We start from the raw sequence: 19,090 nt of genomic DNA, 5'->3' as shown, positions 1-19,090 counted from the left end.
GCAGAACAAAATTGTTGTGCTGATTTCTTACTTTGTCTATGTATCACACTGAGTTATTCCAAGCACTGGTTTTATTTCGAAGTTAATAGAAAATCCATTGTTGGATCAAATCTGAATAATGTGGAGAAAGATGGGAGAGAGATTCACCCTTACCAAGTCTCCTTGTAATTTTCTACTGATACATGAACGTTGGTAGAGAACTCTTGAATCCAATAACTTTGAGAGAAAACCTCACATCCATATGAAAGTTTAAAGTATTAATTTAGCATTTATCATTTGATTTGTAATATGTATTAACATTTACTAATAGCTACATACTTATATATGTTAATCTAAAATTACTTTATTTTTATGCATTTTTGTTTTCATTAAGACATGTAATTTTAGGGGCTAATATAGTTAAAATTTTCTCCTATAAGATAATGTCTTCTAATTCCATTAAATAAAAGGTATCTGTTGGATATATTAGATCAAATAAAATACAGTACTAAATTAATTTTACCAATTTATTTTTACATTTCTAATGTGACTTAAAAATGTAAAATTACATATGTGGCTCACATTATACTTATATTGTACAATGCTGAGCTAGATCAATCCCTTGGGGATCATAAAAATAGTTTGAAAGTTTCTATTATAGCATTTGTGGGAGAAAACTACATTTCAGACATATTTGTTTTAAAAAATAGTTTTATATTTACTCATCTGCTTATCACTGGCAGCTGCATTCAGGCCTCCATAAGGAAATTATGAATTTGAAGTGCTTTCTCACCTCTGCTCTTGCAATATAAATGTGGTTATAACAACATCTCCTAAAATGTAGGAATATTATGCAGATTATATTCATCACTAATGGCAAATATAACCATGAAATGTAAGGAGAACTTTTCCTATTGCATTTTTAATTGAACTGGTTCACTTTTCTCAAGAGCTTGAAAGAATCTTCCTGTAGCACCTTGGCTTGCTGTTGCCTTACAGCAAAGGCGACTAGCAAGTCAAGTAAGTTCTCACTCTAACCTCCCATTGCTACAGCAGACATCAGCAGTTGTGACACTCTTCCATGCTTCCTTATGCATTCTTCTGTACTGAAATCTAAGGAAACCTTCTGATCCTTTCCTACCGGTGGCTATTCCAGATCCACTAGAGAGGGCTCTTGAAACTTACTTGCTCCCTTGCCCTGAAGTGCTGACAGAGAGGTGAGTTACAGAGAAGTCACATGAAGCATTTCAGTTTAACTTTTGGTTTGGGTAAAATTCTGTTTCCCAGTAATGTAAATGATCTGCATATTTGAAAAGGAAGTGTGAGTGGTTGTCAGGAAGTGCCACATAAAGCATAATCATATGATTCTTGGAAGTTATAAATGCATTATACTTGTTTTTGTCATTCAAATATATCCACTTATGCGACTGCTATTGGCTCTTATATTTTGTGTCTTTTAGATTAAAACTGGATTTATGATCCAACAGGATGTCAAATATAATATGGCTCTCATTACAAGAATCCATCCATATCACAGTACAAACTGTGCTATTTGAATAATTAATAATTATATCTATGTAAAACCTGATATGAAATAGATTACAAGTCAGGTGCTAATCCTATTTCTTACAACAAGTATCCAAATAACATACAAGACTTTATCCTGAGTTTGTAAGATGGTCTTTGATTAAAAAAAAATAAGTACAGGAAATGAAGGGTTAAATTCAATTATGCCACTTTAAAGTCTAGAACCACAATCGAGGGTTATTTCCACTTTTTATTTCATAATATTCACTATGTTTAGCAGAATCTAAGGTCTCTTGTTTTATAAACTAGGATTTGTGTGCCCTGTTTTGTGTCACCTCTGAGTCTCCTAATATCTTACCAATTATTTTCTGCATAAAACACCCTTTCTATATTATTTTACACAACAGCTTCAAGGTTAGTGTCGTTCAACAGAAATATGTTAACTGTACATATAATTTAAATTTTTTAATACTTACATTGAAAAAATTAAAAGAAACAAGATACTATTATTTTAATTAATATAACGTTATTGGGCAATTCTATATTTTTATATGAAATCTCTGAAATCTGATATGAATTTTACACTTAGACTTTATCTCAGCTGAGATTAGCCATATTTTAAGTACATCCTAATCACAGTTGTCTAGTGGCTAATGTGTTGCACAGCATAGACCTACATTACAGTTCTTTCAGTGCTCACTAAGGGCCTTTCTCTGAATTTCACAATAATTAGAGCAAAAACAACTCCATCTAGGTAAGCAAAAATATCATGGCAGATAACAGATTTCATTGTATACTGAAAAGAACAATAGAATTACATCTCATATTAGTGACTACTTAGAAATTAGATTTGACAACTGCAATCCCGTAGACTCCTTAGGGGTCTTCTTCCTCTAAATTAAAATATATTAATTATAACTCACTTTAGTCTCCGTGCAGTCATAAAAGCCATACATCCAGATGATGAATAATTAGCTACACAATAAATAATAATGAATACTACTTTAAGGACATCACTATATTTCTCTCTTATAAAATTTATTACAGCTACTTTTATTATAGCATACTAGAGTAAAATATAATCAAAATATATCATAAATGTTTAACGTTATTTTTCTAAACTTCATATCAATATTACACAGATTTGGAGAAACATGAGAAAAAAATGAGAAAATTACTAATAAGGAGAAAAATCATGGAAATGACTAATTAAATAGCTAAACAGTATGCTCAGGAAATACAAGAACTAAAGCTTATTATATTACTGTTGCAAGGATTTAAAAGTAGACAAAGATTTCTTAAAAGCTGCTATTTATTGTTCATTTGAAATTCAAATTTCAGAAACCTTTAAATACCTACTATGCCTTACAAGATATTCTTTGTAGTTGAAATGTGCTGTCCCTTGTTTTCCCCAAGAAAGAAAAACTCAACCTAATGTCCAAGAATGTTGGTGTATTCTCTCTTTTGCATCTAAGGTGCAGCAGTGCTCATAATAATGCTTTGCCTTTTGTTATATTATTCTTTTTTCTTCTTCTTCTTTTTTTTTTTTTTAATAGGAGTGCTATCCCTCCAACTAACTTATGAACACAATAAGAAATTATAAGCCAGGCTGGTCGGGGTGGCTCACGCCTGTAATTCCAGCAATTTGGGAGGCCAAGGCGGGTGGACCACTTGAGGCCAGGAGTTCGAGACCAGCCTGGCCAACATGGTGAAACCGTGTCTCTACTGAAAATACAAAATATTAGCCAGCTGTGGTGGTGGGCACCTGTAATCCCAGCTACTAGGGAGGCTGAGGCACAAGTATCGCTTGAACCCAAGAGGCAGAGGTTGCAGTGAGCCGAGATTCCACCACTGCACTCCAGCCTGGGCAAGAGAGCAAGGTTCCATCAAAAAAAAAAAAAAAAAAAAAAGAAGGAAGGAAGAAAGAAAGGAAGGAAGGAAGGAAGGAAAGAAAGAAGAAAGGAGAAATTACGAGCCATATCTAGTAATGATTTGGAATGCTTCCCAAAACACCTAATAAGATCTCTTATATATACTACGTACACAAATACATTGTTGGTGGATTGGAGCTTGGGACAGGGCTATCTCCATAAACCAATGTAGTTGATTTTCATCAAAATATTCTGAAATCTCCAAACAACCCCACCTAGAACTTCTACTAAGCTTTTTGTGATTAGCTATTCATTTTGCTATTCTTACTAGCTAGAAGGCAGTGACGATAAGTGTTACCTCACTGGGATGGGGTACTTACAGAAAGGTGAGAATTAAATGTGGAAGGGGTCGGGGGTAGGATATAGAGCACAGGAGAGGACAAAAAGTCATTGTGAGAACATGCGGTGTTTGGTTTTCTGTTCTTGTGATAGTTTGCTAAGAATGATGGTTTCCAGCTGCATCCATGTCCCTACAAAGGACACAAACTCATCCTTTTTTATGGCTGCATAGTATTCCATGGTGTATATGTGCCACATTTTCTTAATCCAGTCTGTCACTGATGGACATTTGGGTTGATTCCAAGTCTTTGCTATTGTGAATAGTGCCACAATAAACATACGTCATAGGTGGGAACTGAACAATGAGATCACTTGGACTTGGGAAGGGGAACATCAACACCGGGGCCTATCATGGGGCGGGGGAGAGGGGGGAGGGATTTTATTGGGAGTTATACCTGATGTAAACGACGAGTTGATGGGTGCTGACGAGTTGATGGGTGCAGCACAGCAACATGGCACAAGTATACATATGTAACAAACCTGTACGTTATGCACATGTACCCTAGAACTTAAAGTATAAAAAAAAAAAAAAAAAGTCATTGTGGGTCACATGTTTGAATAGTAACATTGCCTAAGTCCATCACGGTCAGTCCAAAATTCAGTGCCAACTAAGTGAAGAGACAGGCTCATATTTTTACCTCCCCGAATCTTAAAAACAAATTATTAATTAAAATGTTGACTCAAGGAGACAGGAGAAAGAATATTTCTTAGTTTGATTTCTTTCATGTTTTATCCAATTTTTAAAATTTCAGTTTAACTTTTCTATTTCCATCAACACAAATAAAGTAGTGCTACAAAATGATAAGTTTGAGCACTGAAATAATTTTTTAAAGATAATAATGTCAAGGCTGAACACAATAAATAACAGTATAAAAAAACTTCCAATTTGACACCATAATTAGGAAAGTATTTTATTGACACATATATCAATCATTACCTGCAAATTTAGGAGCATCAGCACCATTCATCATCCTGAAAGTTAATATTATGAAACAATTACACAGGTTACAGAATAAGGAAACTATAGATTAAAGTTATTTTGGGGATGAAACAGTTTAATCATAAGAATTTCAGTTCTCATGCCAGCTTTTCCACTTCATTGATTTCCGTATATAATCCATAAAACAACATCAATATCAGCTTTAATGTGGCTTGTCTCCTTCAGGGTTCGCAACAAGCTAAGAAAATATTTTCCTTTATTACATTATGTTGGTTTGTGGGTGTTGTTAGTAAAAGGATGACAACAAGAGAATGTTCATAAAACAACTACACATGGAGTGGAAATTCTAGGACAACACATATGAATCTGCATCTTCTTTACTGATTGACAGCTCAAGTCTCATTAACTTTTCTATCTCAGTCAAGTTAAAAGATAGGTTTGCAATGCAATAGGGATCCAAAAGTAGATGGGGAATACAAATTAATACATGTATCTCTACATCTCTTCAATCATCTTTAGATGAAATATTTTAATAAAATATAGGGAAAACAAAAAGACACTAAAGTTCACTGGATGCTATTATTGAGCAACACAGCTATGGAAACTGAAAAACTATGAATTTAGCTTTATGAAAAAAGTCCCAGACTCAGGAGAGTAACAGATCTAAGAGAACTAAGTGTAAACACGGCATTTTGTACATTAAATTTACTGAGATATGGTAGAACATTAATCACACAATAGTAAGACTTTAATAAAATAGATCTGTAATTTTAGAAGATAGGTGAATATTACGAAATGGTAATTTGAACTTTGAAAAAGTACTTTTAAATGACAATTTTAAGGTAACTTAATGAAAAATTAAAATGATAGAGTATTTCTTGAATTAGTATAATAACGTTAATGAACCAAAATTAGTGTCTACCTCTATAAATAAGGGTAATAAACATCTGACATTACAGATAAAATATCCAATCATCCAAATGATAATTACTTAAATTTCTATTCTAATTTAAATTGAATATACATTTTATCATTACTCTCTAATCTATTTAAGGTAATTTAAAATTAAAAAAATAAAGGCCTTTGTCACTGTTCATTTTCACTTATTCCATGTATTAATTTATCTTTGAAATACTCAATTGCAATAATCTAATAGAACAAAGTTTATTAATATATTAATCATTATTGCTACATTAAACAGCATCAGTAAGAAAGTTACATTCTCTTTTATGTGTATAGCATTAACATTTGTTATTGGTAACAAAAGCTATCTTTAATACATGTGTCATAAAAATTAAAACTAAAAAACCTGGATATGCAAATTTCATTACAGTATCTCAAGAATTTTCTGGAGGCCATTTCACATGAACACAGGAAGAAATGCAAAACTCCATTTTACAGATGAGAAAAAAAGATAACTCTATTAGAAAACAAACTTGTTAAATATGTATAAAAACCAAATTAAATATAGTACTCTAAAACCTTGTATCCAATTGGTGACATGACTAGATATCCAGACTTCATGAAACAGTTTGCCACATGTTTTGAATGCTGAAGCCTTAAGGATTAGTTGAAAATGTTCGCCTTCTTTTTGCCACTTCCCCATCCACCACTGAGTTGTACAGGATTGTCTCGGAATGATATACGTTCTTTTTTAGAAGGTCTTGTATTTGTTATGATTGGCGATATTGGTATTCCCTTAACTGAACAACCTAGACAGTGATATTAAATGTACATTTTCACTTAATATGAACCAAATAAATTATATTTTAAAGTAAGAAATATATTTAAGTCAAAAACATGCATTTCAAAAGTCTACGATCTTGGAGTTTAACAGAAGTATCTTTGTTAAGCTTATTTTTGTTTGCAAAGTAATACCATATAATCAAGATTGGTATAAAATGTGTTTAGGTTAAATAGAGAGAGGGTACTAAAAGTATTAGATAGATATAATAGTTTCCTTCTATCTACAGATTCAAATATCCTTGGTATTTCACAACTATAAAAAGATAAATCTTCTTAGTTTTAAGTTATTTATATTTGTTTATATTTCCATAGTTTAAATTTCTATAATTATTTATATTATAATAAATAAAACATGTTAACATTTGTCTTATAAATAGTCCCATTGAATGAAGATCTTTTTCAGAAAAAGGTGTTCTTGGTAAAATGGAAAGTATAATGGATCTAGAATATCAAGATATTCATGAGTTTTACTCTGGCTACATAAAATAGACCTTTGTGACTCTGGGCAGGTAACAGTCTTTCTGAGCATCAGTTTTATAAGTGAGAGAAATAATATGTGCACATCAGGATTATTGTGAAGACTGCCTTTCTGATTATGTTGTAAACGGTCGTAAGATCAGTGAGACTGCTTTGTACACAGGTGCTATAAAATGAAAGAAATTATTATTTTTATATTATAAAAACTTTGAGAGGTTAAAAACAGTCATAAGAATGGTTTGTGGATTAAGAATGTTTACTCAGTAAGACCCCAGGATGCCATATCATGAATACTATTAAAGAATTATGGCCGGGAGCAGTGGCTCACGCCTGTAATCCCAGCACTTTGGGAAATCAATGCTGGCGGATCACCTGAGGTCAGGAGTTTGAGACCAGCCTGAACAACATGGCGAAATCCTCTCTCTATCAAAAATACAAAATTAGCCGGGCGTGGTGGCGCATGCCTGTAATCCCAGCTAGTCGGGAGGCTGAGGCAGGGGAATCGCTTGAACCTGGGAGGTGGAGGGTTGCGGTGAGCCGAAATCGCGCCATTGCACTCCAGCCTGGGCAACAAGACCCAAATTCCATCTCAAAAATAAATAAATAAATAAATAAATAAATAAATAAATAAATAAAATAAACAAACACAAAATAATAAAAAATTATGATCCTCTGCTTTAAATCCTGTTAGGATTAAGCAAGAGCACAGGGCTGTATCTGTGGGGAAAGGGTTTGGAAAGCAGCAGAGTGAGGCATTCCAGGGCTTCCTCAGTACTGGCTTGAGGCAAAGGTTGAAGCTACATGATTCTCCATTTTGATGCTTTCGTGTTTAAAAGTAAGGTTACAGAGAGAGAGAAAAAAAAATAGAATGTTTTTTGAGATTAATACTTTTCCAACTAAAATTTTATATATTTGAAAAATATACATCCAAATAAATAGAAGAGTCAACAAACATTAGGCCATTTGAGGAAATCGGTCTGTAATTTCAAATATGATGCAACATGATGGTGAATATTGATTGTAAACGTTCATTTTACGTTTAAAAGCTCTTTAAATACAGAATACTGAATTTTAGTTTTTAATCTTAAAATTATGATTAGGGAAACAAATTTAAAGGAGTTAATGAACCTCCATAAAGGGAATATATTTTACCTTTATTCCACCAAGAGAATAGTACTAAAAAGCAGGGATAAAATTAAAAGCTAGCGATTTAGTACAGGACATGCAGGATACAATAGAGACTAATGCTCATGTCTACAGACACTAGTCTGTAACGGAGCTAGAGACAGAGCATGGCTCAGGAATTCAGAGACCTTCATGGTTGGCACTTGTGAAGGCAAATCTCAGTCGAGAGACTAACAGTTAAGAGAGATGCCAACTGAAGTTGACTTCCACATGTTAGCCAGATTCATTCTACGCCGAGCTACTCTCTATAAATCAGTCAGTAGTCCTTCAAGAAAGTGCAAGAACTCTTTCAAGCAACAGAAATATTACTAAGCATAGAAGCAAGTGTTTCTTAGATGATAAACTATTGGCCTAAAATGCATTAAGAAAGTGTCTTAAAAACTTATCCTCCTTCTACTTACTATTTATACATTGGAAACATATAACTTCATATTTTTTCCCAGATGACAGAAGGGAATGTCTACTTTGGTCCATTTTAAAAAACAATAAAAGTAATAGTAAACCCTCATCTTGCCTCAGCAGTAAAAATTATTTGTAAATAAACTATTTCCTGGATACTGAATATGTATTTATGAGAACACATTAAATAGGGAGAATGCTGGGGTCATGGGTGGAGGTGGAGGGAGAAGGATGTCTGAGTAATGAACTAATGAAGTAACATTACAATTTTGACATATTTATTTAAGGTAAAATAGAGAGATTAATAAAATAGTAAGCAGATTTTCACAAATGACTAATACACACATTTTGTTCCACTACAGTAAACTAAGTCAAGTGCCTTCCAAGCATTATTCAAAGTAATAAGTAGAAGTATTTTAAAATTTAATTCAACAACATCATTTCTTGTTAATAATATTTTTGAAACTATCTTAGTATAAAGATGTATTAAGGGCTTTCTTCATTTTATTTATTTTTTGATACAGTGTTTTGTAGTCACCAAGGCTGGAGTGCAGTGCATGATTTGAATCTCAGCTTACCGAAGCCTCCACCTGCTGGGCTCAAGTGATCCTCTCATCTCACCTCAGCCTTCCCAGAAGCTGGGACTAAAGGCACGTGAAGTGTTTTATTCTTAATATAAGCTTTTTTTTAAAACCAACAATGAAAAGTAACATGTAAGGAGGGTAGTACTTTTTGTATAAAGTATTGAAACACATATAGATAATTTCATATGCTTCTAAAATAAATATTTCAAAATGAAATAGACTGAATTGCATTAAAGCATAGCTTTTCTTTAGATCAAACCTTTATTCTTAACAATGTTTTTACATTTTAAGGGACTTCTCTATTGACAGAAATTTACCATATGGTACATTTTCCCCCCAATATTATTATGTTGTATTTGAAGCTGCTGATGAATCTTTAAATCTTTTTGTATTTATTCACAGTGTAAACCTATATTTTAAAAACAGTTTTTTAACTTTTCATTGCTTGGTATAATTCCTTAAACAAATAATAATTACAATTTAAAAAGCACATTGGGTAATATTAAAAGACAGCTTTATAGCAGTTTTGAAGTGGAATGAAAATGCTATAGAAAATGAGTCTTTAGCAAATACTTAAGTGAATATATAATGTTTTGTGAAAACAATATTTTAGGTGTGATTAAAAGCTTGAATTGTATTGTTCTGCTATGTGTAAATAAACAATTTGAGCAGTAATCTATATAGCTTATTCTCTCATTGCATTTAGTGAGAGTTTTTTGTTATCATATAAATTCCCAAATCACTAACTATATAGAGAATAAATTGAGGAGTAAAATAACACCTCTCTGAGAGAATCACATATTGGCATTCATTGCAAAGTCATTACTTTGTCCTATGATTACTCCAGAAATGAAAACACATAAAAAGAAGCAATTTAATATGGTCAATGTATAATCATTCTAAAATTACTTACCCATATGAAAATAAAATAGCAAGAGACTCTTGCCTCAAAATATTGATATTGGAGCTAAACCTACTGATGGACTCCTAGAACAAAAATATTTATGACTAACAAATCTTTGACAATTGTTTTCCCTTTTCTGCAACATTATTGTTATAGATTTTATGTTACTGTAACAACACTCTGCTGCGTATTTGCAGGTGAGCATATAAATCAACTAATCAATTGCTTATACAAGTGCTGAAACTATGTATTGATGATTATGCTCTATTTTTCAAGAAGTCACTTCTTTGCTACACAATCTGTGTTCTGCTCAAGATTTGTTCTGGTCCTATAAAATTTTATTGTTAAATCCTTGGTTCTTTAACAAATGTCAAGGTCTATATATATGCTGTGTTTTGATAAGTAATTTAATATGTAAAATGCTTTGAATGACTCTCCTGGTACGTATAAAAAAACCGTTAAACAGGTCAAAATAGGAATTTCATGATATATAGTAATACGTCATTGAATTTTCATTGATATACCCAATATTATGTGTCTGGATATATAAATTATTTCAAAATCCTTTCCATATTTTATTACTTAACAGCAGATACAGCATAAGTAAAGCATGGAGAAAAAAATTAAACATTTTAATGAAAGTGACCAGAACCAATTTTTAGCAGCAAAGCATTTACATCAATTTAAGTGCTGTGAATGAGTTACATTGGGCAAATTTGGGGTTAAGGTAGATATTACAATATTGAAATAACAGATGGTTTGTAAGGTCATTGCTGTGTTCAAGTTTGAGTTATAATAATCATTTATAGTGAACCTGAGGTAGAGAAAGTCTAACACTGAAAATAAAAAATAAATATTGAACAGGTTATTTATACCATATTTGGATTTCTTCAATGTAATATTGTGATTTTTCTTGTTTTTGAGATTGCTTTTTAGCTTTTTCAGTGAATAAAATTATTTTTGTACATCATAAAATATTAATAAAATTTTTTTCTCAAAATCCCAATTGAACTGACACGTTTATTCTTCTTACTCATATAAATTTAAGTGACATATAAATAAGAAAATCAGTTATGTTTGGTACACCTGATAGTCACAAAAATATCCACCGTATTTGTTACTAGTATTATTACTGGTGTCAATAATCAAAATATTAAAAAAAAACATGTGAGTAACACATTTTTTTGTCTGTGTATATTGATTTTGAAAAAACAATGACTGTAAAAGCTAATACATATCACATTGGGTTGGGAATCTCATTTTGATAAATGCATAGATTTTTTTAACTCATGTAAATACATGAGTTAAAAATACATGCCTGTTTATTTACCTTTTATAATATCTACCATGCATATTTTACATTTGAATCTTTGAGGCTGCCTTATAATATGCACTGTTTTCCCACGTTTTATTTTTAACAAACCAGTGTGTTGATTTTTTCTTAAAGATGCCATGTGATGTGTTTGCAAAATGATGGCTTGAATGTGGTGCTAAAAATGTGGTGCTAAAAAAAAGTCTTCACTAAATTCTGTCATTCTTACATTGTTTTCATGCTTTTTTCTTGGAGGGTTTTTCTAATTCTTTGAGTGAGTGGTTTCTAGTTATAAAATCTAAAAGGGTTTTGTGATTTGTTTCAGAACTAAATTGACTTCCTAATGTGGCCTGTAAATTAACTAAAACCCTTCTTTCCATTGATAACTACTCCATGTAATGCTGGTTATTGTGGTTTTCTGGTTTCCCACTGAAATAGTTGATACCTATTGGGTGTTTAAGCTTTTAAATTGCCTGGATGATCAAAAGCATATTCCAATAAGCAGTTAAGAATGAAATTTAACAATCCATAAACTATCTATGTCCCACATTTTCTACTGCACACAGTTCTAAAAGGCATTCTGAAAATCAGGTCATATAAGTCCTGTTTATTTTGTTAGTTTGGGAAAGGTCTATTCCCAAACTCCACAATCTTTTTTTTTTTTTTTTTTTTTTTTTTTTAATGTCCTCTTCAGGGCTTTATTCATTTTCATTATATTTACAACAAAGTATCTACAAATACTTGTAATTAATTGAAGAACAATGGCATAAGTGATGCTTATAGTTGAGAGCATCTTTTTTTATGGATCTTGATGGATATGCATGTTCCTTTGAAACAAGTCAGTCTTTATTTATATATAACATTTCAGCCTCTCTCTCACCATATTTTCCCATATTAATTTTGCTAAAATAAATTTTTAGCAAAATAGGAATTTTAAGTAAATTCCAAAATGCTTATTATTAATCTATTTATTTTAGAATATAAACATTTAAAATTCAAATTAGATTTTCAAGGTCACTTTGAGTCTTCGAACAATTTAATTTAAAATCTTTCGTGTAGTTACATATTCATTCAACACCTATTCCTTTCAATGGAACTTTCCTGTTAATTTTCTTCTGTGAGCCAAATAATATAAGAAACTGTCATACTGTAGTTGCTTTCTATTTGACTCTATTTTCTTAATTTCATCTTTACCATTTTCATATGGAACTTGTATAAAACAAATACTTATTTCCACATTCCCAGATAGTGAAGCCTTGTGAATAGATCTCCCAAAAATTTTTCATGGAAACTTTCATTATCCGTTTTCATACTTATTAGTTCTTAGCAGGGAGACATTTGGCAACAATAAACATAACTAGCCTGAGGATTTATTATGTTATTTCACTCCAGTTTCATTCATTTGACAAATGCATTTCATATTTAACAACATCCATTTATTTTTGCACATTAGCTAGCGTGAATAATTGGTTTGAAAGAAAAAATAATAACAAAAATACAAGTCAAACAATTTAAGAAAGAAAATGATCATATAAATGGATAAGAACTAAAATATTACAGTTAGAAACATCATGCTTTAATGTATTATCAATAGAGCATGCATGGATCCTGTCATCAAAAAATGTTAATTTTTTAACAAGAGTAAATGTAGCTAACATATGTACAACTAGCTCTTTTACAAAATACAGATGAAATTTGTCTTTTTCTGGATAATGTCAATTCCTGTTGAAACTAGCTACTGTCTTAGCTCTGTAAACATTATTCTGTAGTTACTAATAACTGTTATATTTAACTGTGCCTGGAATAATTGTTGACTGTTTCATTCAACTGTCTTAGATTGTTGTTACTTAGGATAGTAACAAGTTGTTAAAAGACAATAAATCAATTACTATTTATTATGTGTTTACTCTTCTAAAATGTAGATTTTAAAATTAATCCATATTAGATGAACCCACTAACCATGTAAATGTGCTCTTAGTGTAAAAGCAATTAATTTTCACCTTCTAGGTCTAGGTAGTAGACTATTTTAAGGGTTTAAGTGTTAATGTTTTTCTCTAATTAATTGTCCAGGTTCAGTAACAAAATATCAACACCTAACAAATTTGTGTCTTAAAGTTCCTGGCCAAAAATTTCAGTCCAAGAGTCAGACTTAATAGTTTAAACAATAATTTAGATGACTCTTAAAATGTAAATTTTTACAATGCTAGAGAATAACTCTTGCTGAACATAAAGTGATAATAATAATAAAGATAATCCCATGAGATGTGGCTATAAGTTCATTACTGATATGTTACCTCAAGTTGAATAGTTGAGATAAAAACAAAAGAGGATTTTAAAAGACCCAGATTTCATTATGTGTAGAACAAAAGAGTTTAAATCGGCCACAGTTATTTATAAGATTTACCTTTTTATTGTTTTTATATGAGGAAAAATATAACATCTAGAGTGGGATTGAACTTTTAATATTTTAATAGGAATTATGAAAGTCAATTTTGACTTCTCCAATGAAACTGAGCAACAATTGACATATATAGTGGATATCAAGTAATTATTTTATTAGAAGAGTTTATAGGTAGAATGGCATCACTTACAAATGTGCCAATTAACAGTATTACTGTAATTCACATATTTTTAAATTTCTTATTTTGCATTTAATAATTACATTTTTTATCATCAAATCTACTGGAGTTAGAGTATTATGTACTTATTGCCCATATTTCCTCATTATCCATTTGCTCTTCAGTTCTCTGCCAATGTCAATTCACTAATATAACATTACTGAAATGTCACATTGATGAAACTGCAGGGACTTAAGAGTCCAATAATATTCCAGACTCTGGCTAATACTTTAAATTTACTGTCTCTTTCCATCTTTATTACAGTCCTGAAAGATGCATAGCACTACCCTCATTTTTAAAATGTGAAAACATAGGTAATTCAGATAAAAGCCAAGTGATGGTAACATAATCAAAACTTGGCTTTATGTGACTAAGGTTTATCTTAAAGAAGTCAATATCTTGTTTAATATTCTGTAATAAAGTATGTCTATAATATATTAGTACCATAAAAAATCATTAAGAAAGTAAATTTTGCATGCTTTGGGATGAATTGACCTGCGTATTTCCAGGTAATATGACCTATATATTACCTGGAAATAATGCCTATGAAACTAAAAATGAATAAAAGGCATTAGTGAAAAACAATACTATTTTCAATTTTCATAAGTTAGAAGAGAAAGATTTCTCTTTATATAAAATTATATATATACATATAACTCTAACATGATTTTTCTAATTTAAAAATTTTATCAAAAGGTTTATTCACACTTTCATATCCTTTACTTATCTTCCTAAACTTCTGTTCACTCCTCAAGTTCTTTGTAATCTTGACCTTACCAGAAGTTCTGGAGTTGTTCGAAGAATACTCATTTTTGAAAGATTTTTATTATATGACATGAACACATATTTTGATAAAACATTAATGAGTAGTGACTACTTTGAACCTTGCAAAAATAGACTGAGAATACTACAGACTTCTAAATGGCATTTTCTTTAAGATAGTGTCTGAGGAAAATACATCAGAATTATATAACTATTTGGATTTTGTAACAGTCATGTGAAGTAAAATTAATATGCTAGTAAATTAGTGGAGAAATTAATCAAAACTCAATTTCTCCTTTTTTATATATAGTTGCAGTCTATATTTTAAAACATGCAAGCAGGGACATGATAAAACATAACTTTTCCTCACTTTTTCAACACTACATACATAATTTCAAATTAAGGTAAATGTGAAATGTTTCTAACATCCAGTGAAGAAATAATTTATTTGTAAATTTCAGTTATGAAATTTAAGGGACCAGTAGGAAGTAGCAAAGCTCCCAAAATGTTCAAAGTGCTAGTTAAACAACATGGAGCTTTGGAAAAACTTTTTTTCAAAGCAGATGTATTAGTTTGTTCTCATATTGCTGTAAAGAAATACCTGAGACTGCATAATTTATGAAGAAAAAAGGTTTAATTGGCTCATGGTTCTGCAGGCTGTACAGGAAGCATGATGGCATCTCCTGACCTTCTTGAGGCCTCCCCAGAAGCTCACAATCATGGCAAAGGTAAAGGGGGAGCAGGCATGTCACATGGCCAGAAGAGGAGCAAGAGACAGCAAGGGGGTAGGTGCTCCACAGTTGTAAATGACCAGATCTCAGAAGAACTGACACTATTGCAAGGACAGTACCATGGGGGGATGCTGCTAAACCATGAGTGATCCAATGTGATCCTCCCATGTGATCCAATCATCTCCCTTTCAGTCCCCATTTCCCACACTGGGGATTAGATTTCAATGAGATGTGAGCAGGGACACACATCCAAACTATATCAGCAGATATATATTAGAAACAGATGGCAGACAGCTTGGAGAACAAGATGACAAAATGGGCAGGTAAATTCACTGATGAAGCATCAGTGATTAGTATATTCATAAATTAAAAGAAAATAATTTATACTTGTAGTCATAAATGGTAATACAGCAAGGATTCGGAAGTAAAGGTGTGTGTGTGTGTGTGTGTCCATTTGTTTTTGTGTGTCTAATCTGTTGAACTATCTATGTCTTTGGCCTACTATTTTATGTAAAACTGTAAATTTATAATCCAAGTAAGAAACTTGGTAACATGAAAATGTCACATTATTATGATTTTCTCTTCCTTTAATGAGAAGGCACTATAATGAGAATGTTGTGGTTCTGGCTGGCAAGAGACAATAAAGTATGAATATCTCCACATTCTTTGTGTTGAAAGATTCCTTAGATGGTTCTAAATAACAGGTGCTGGTGCAATACCAGAGCTTTACTTCCCTGAAATATATAAGGGACTTCTAGATTTGAGAATGTTGCATGGCTCTTATGTGAGTACTCTTATTTTGCAATAGTCTTAGATAATAGTAACAGCAGTTACTCACACTGTAATTTACTAAAGATAAATTCCTAAGGAGTATGGACCACAGTGAACCACAGTGCTTATGTTTAGTGGGGTTTATTGGGGTTTCTTTGGAGAAGACATCCTTCTCACCCAACCACTCCTTGCTGTAGGAATGGAAAGAAACAACTCAAGACGACAGAGGTAGGTTCTCCAACGTTAAAAATTAATGCTGCAATTCATTACACATTTTTAATTGGATGATGTTTATTATTAATGCTTTCAGAAAGAAAAAAACAAGTCTATTTCACGTAAGACATACTGTTTCTTTTTGAAATGCCATTACTTTTTATTTTTGAAAATAAACTTAAGCTCTACTTAAAAAAAAACTGCATCATTTACTTTTATTATGTGTAATCATAAGGTACAGACTGCCCTGTCGTTTTAATGTTTAGAACTTAGATATTTAATTTGAAATTATATCAACAATATATAATAGTGCTCAATATATAATAGTGATCAATAGGCATTTGTTGAATCAAACGGCCATATATAACTTCAAAGGTACAAGTTTTTCAGGGTAAATTTAAAGTATTATTAACTTTCTCTTCAAAAAAGGAAGCTTCCCGTCTCTTTCCAATTTTGGTCCATTAATATATTGGAGTTCTCTTCAAAACATATACTGTTGTTATTTTTTTTTTTCAGGAGAGATTTCAGGCCTGACTCTTTAATATTCTTCATCAGAATTAATCAGATTTACAACCAAGGTCACATTTCACAGAATTCCATAAATTGAAAAACTTAAATTTCTCTTAAAGGAGATTGCTGGCTAGCATCTTACTCCTTTGTTTTTCCCATAACAATTCATACTTGTATAAAAACTTCAAACACTTTAATAACCACCTTCAAAATAATCTAATTATTAAATTACATTGTAACTTTAGGTCTATAACTAGCTGCTTCTTCAGTGTCTTTAATTTTCAATTACAAGCAACATTTTCCTAAAAAGTAAACATCTAATTATGGATTAACTAAAAGATCACTTTCAAATGTCATTCTATGAGATAGGGACTGACTTCTCAATAGAAAACTCCTTTTTTTTTTCTTTTTCTTTGAAAATGGATTGAGACATGAAAAATCAACTACTAAATATTTATGGTAGAATATTCTTAAAATAGATAATTTCTGTAGAAGTTGTGGGTTTTAATATGAGTTTTAGCACTCTAAAATTTAACTCGATTTTATAAAATAGCTGTAATATCTCACAGATAATGTAGTCTTCTGATCTTTACTTTAAAATCATTTAAAGAAAATATTAAGTTTTTCCCCTCTCTGTTGATTGTGCTGAGCTAAAATAGTTAGAGACCACTTAAACAATGTTCAAGATTACAATCATTTGGAAGCATTCTGGCATAGAGAAAAGTTTGAGTTCAAGTATGATTTTCATACTGAAAAATATCAGAAATGATATTGCTTTTTATTTGGGAAATTGTTGACTATAAAGTTGTATTGTTCTAGTTGCAGAATTATGGAATTTGAAAGCTAGAAGTACTCTTTATCTCCTTTATATCTGTTTTTTTTTTTTCTGCCCCTCTTCTCATGAGTCCAAAATACACATACGTACCTTTCTAATTTTCACAATAACATTCTCTTAATGGACAAACCAGACCTCAAATATCCTATTCAAGTTTACAAAAACCATATATGTAAGAAACAAAATTCAAATTTAGATATGGTCTACTCCAAATTTCCTTCCACTATGCCAGACTGCCTTTCCCTGCTAAATTTACATAAGAGTGGCAAATGATTTAACCAAGTACACAAACAAGCTGGGAAGGAGCCAACAAGGACTAGAAATGAGACTGCCCAATCTCTAAACACATATTCTTATCAATACCACACTCACCATGTTTAAAAACCTCAATCAGCTTATTAATCATCTTTTACTACTCTTTACCTCATAATTGCAGTTTAATGAGAGCTATATTATACTTTATTAGTTATTCCCTAGTTAACAGTTTTTTCCTAGTTAACGACATAGTTTTATAGGCTATTTCCAGTCTATACATTTCTAAAACTTAGAAGAAAGAGAAAAAGAATGATGGAACAATGCTTTCTTGACAATTTCAGGCCTTATGCTTTTCTTCGATTTCCCTCAAACACAGTTTCTAGACTAAAATGCTGTGAATAAATAATACTTGGACTTCATGTGGTCCAAGCTGCTTAGCTCTTTTAAAGAAAATTCAGTCCGAATTACTTTTCATAAAGATGTTCTTCATAAATACACTTATAATTCAAATACGTACATATATGAAAATTATTATATTCAGAAATTAGTAATTTAAGGTATATATTATATATCATATAATATATATTCCATATTCCATTATCTATTTATTGCCTCTTAGCAGCAGAGCCTTGCTCTGTTGCCCAGGCTGAAGTGCAGTGGTGTCATCATAGCTAACTGAGGACTCAATCTCCTGAGCTCAATCGATCCTCCCACCTCAGCCTCCTGAGTAGCTGGGACTACCGGTGCACAGAACCACACCTGGCTAATTTTTGTATTTTTTGTAGAGTAAGGGTACCACTATGTTGCTCAGGTTGGTCTCAAGGTCCTGGGCTCAAGCAATTCTCCCACCTCGACCTCCCAAATTGCTGGGATTATAGGCATGAGCCATTACACCTGGCTCATAAATATTTCTGAATGAAGAAATTACAGGATTGGCTTCATATGGGCTAGATCTGTGGAAATTTGCATCTTCTGATTGTGTTATTTGAAAACTTTCCCTGAAATAAAACACTTACCATATGGATGGATTATATTTTTTAATGTTTATAAATGCCAGGATTTTGCAAAGCTC

General features: G+C 31.6%; 1 protein-coding gene across 5 annotated transcripts in view; it reads right to left on the bottom strand.

Moving 5' to 3' along the window:
• Nucleotides 1–4,668: 4,668 nt before the first annotated feature.
• The window catches only part of LRRIQ1 (leucine rich repeats and IQ motif containing 1), a 232,753-nt gene continuing 218,331 nt past the window's right edge, over nt 4,669–19,090 (bottom strand). For 4 of the 5 annotated variants that reach the window (XM_015431285.4, XM_015431286.4, XM_015431287.4 and 1 more), the window contains one exon: nt 4,669–6,428. In XM_015431285.4, the coding sequence (XP_015286771.3) occupies nt 6,283–6,428 (146 nt within the window). In that variant the 3' untranslated portion in view covers nt 4,669–6,282. The remainder of the gene's footprint in view (nt 6,429–19,090) is intronic. The other variant, XM_074005920.1, reaches the window with a different exon arrangement.

The sequence above is a fragment of the Macaca fascicularis genome, chromosome 11 (assembly GCF_037993035.2).
Source record: "Macaca fascicularis isolate 582-1 chromosome 11, T2T-MFA8v1.1".
Taxonomy (NCBI): Eukaryota; Metazoa; Chordata; class Mammalia; order Primates; family Cercopithecidae; genus Macaca; species Macaca fascicularis.
This window is presented reverse-complemented; position numbering and strand designations above follow the sequence as displayed.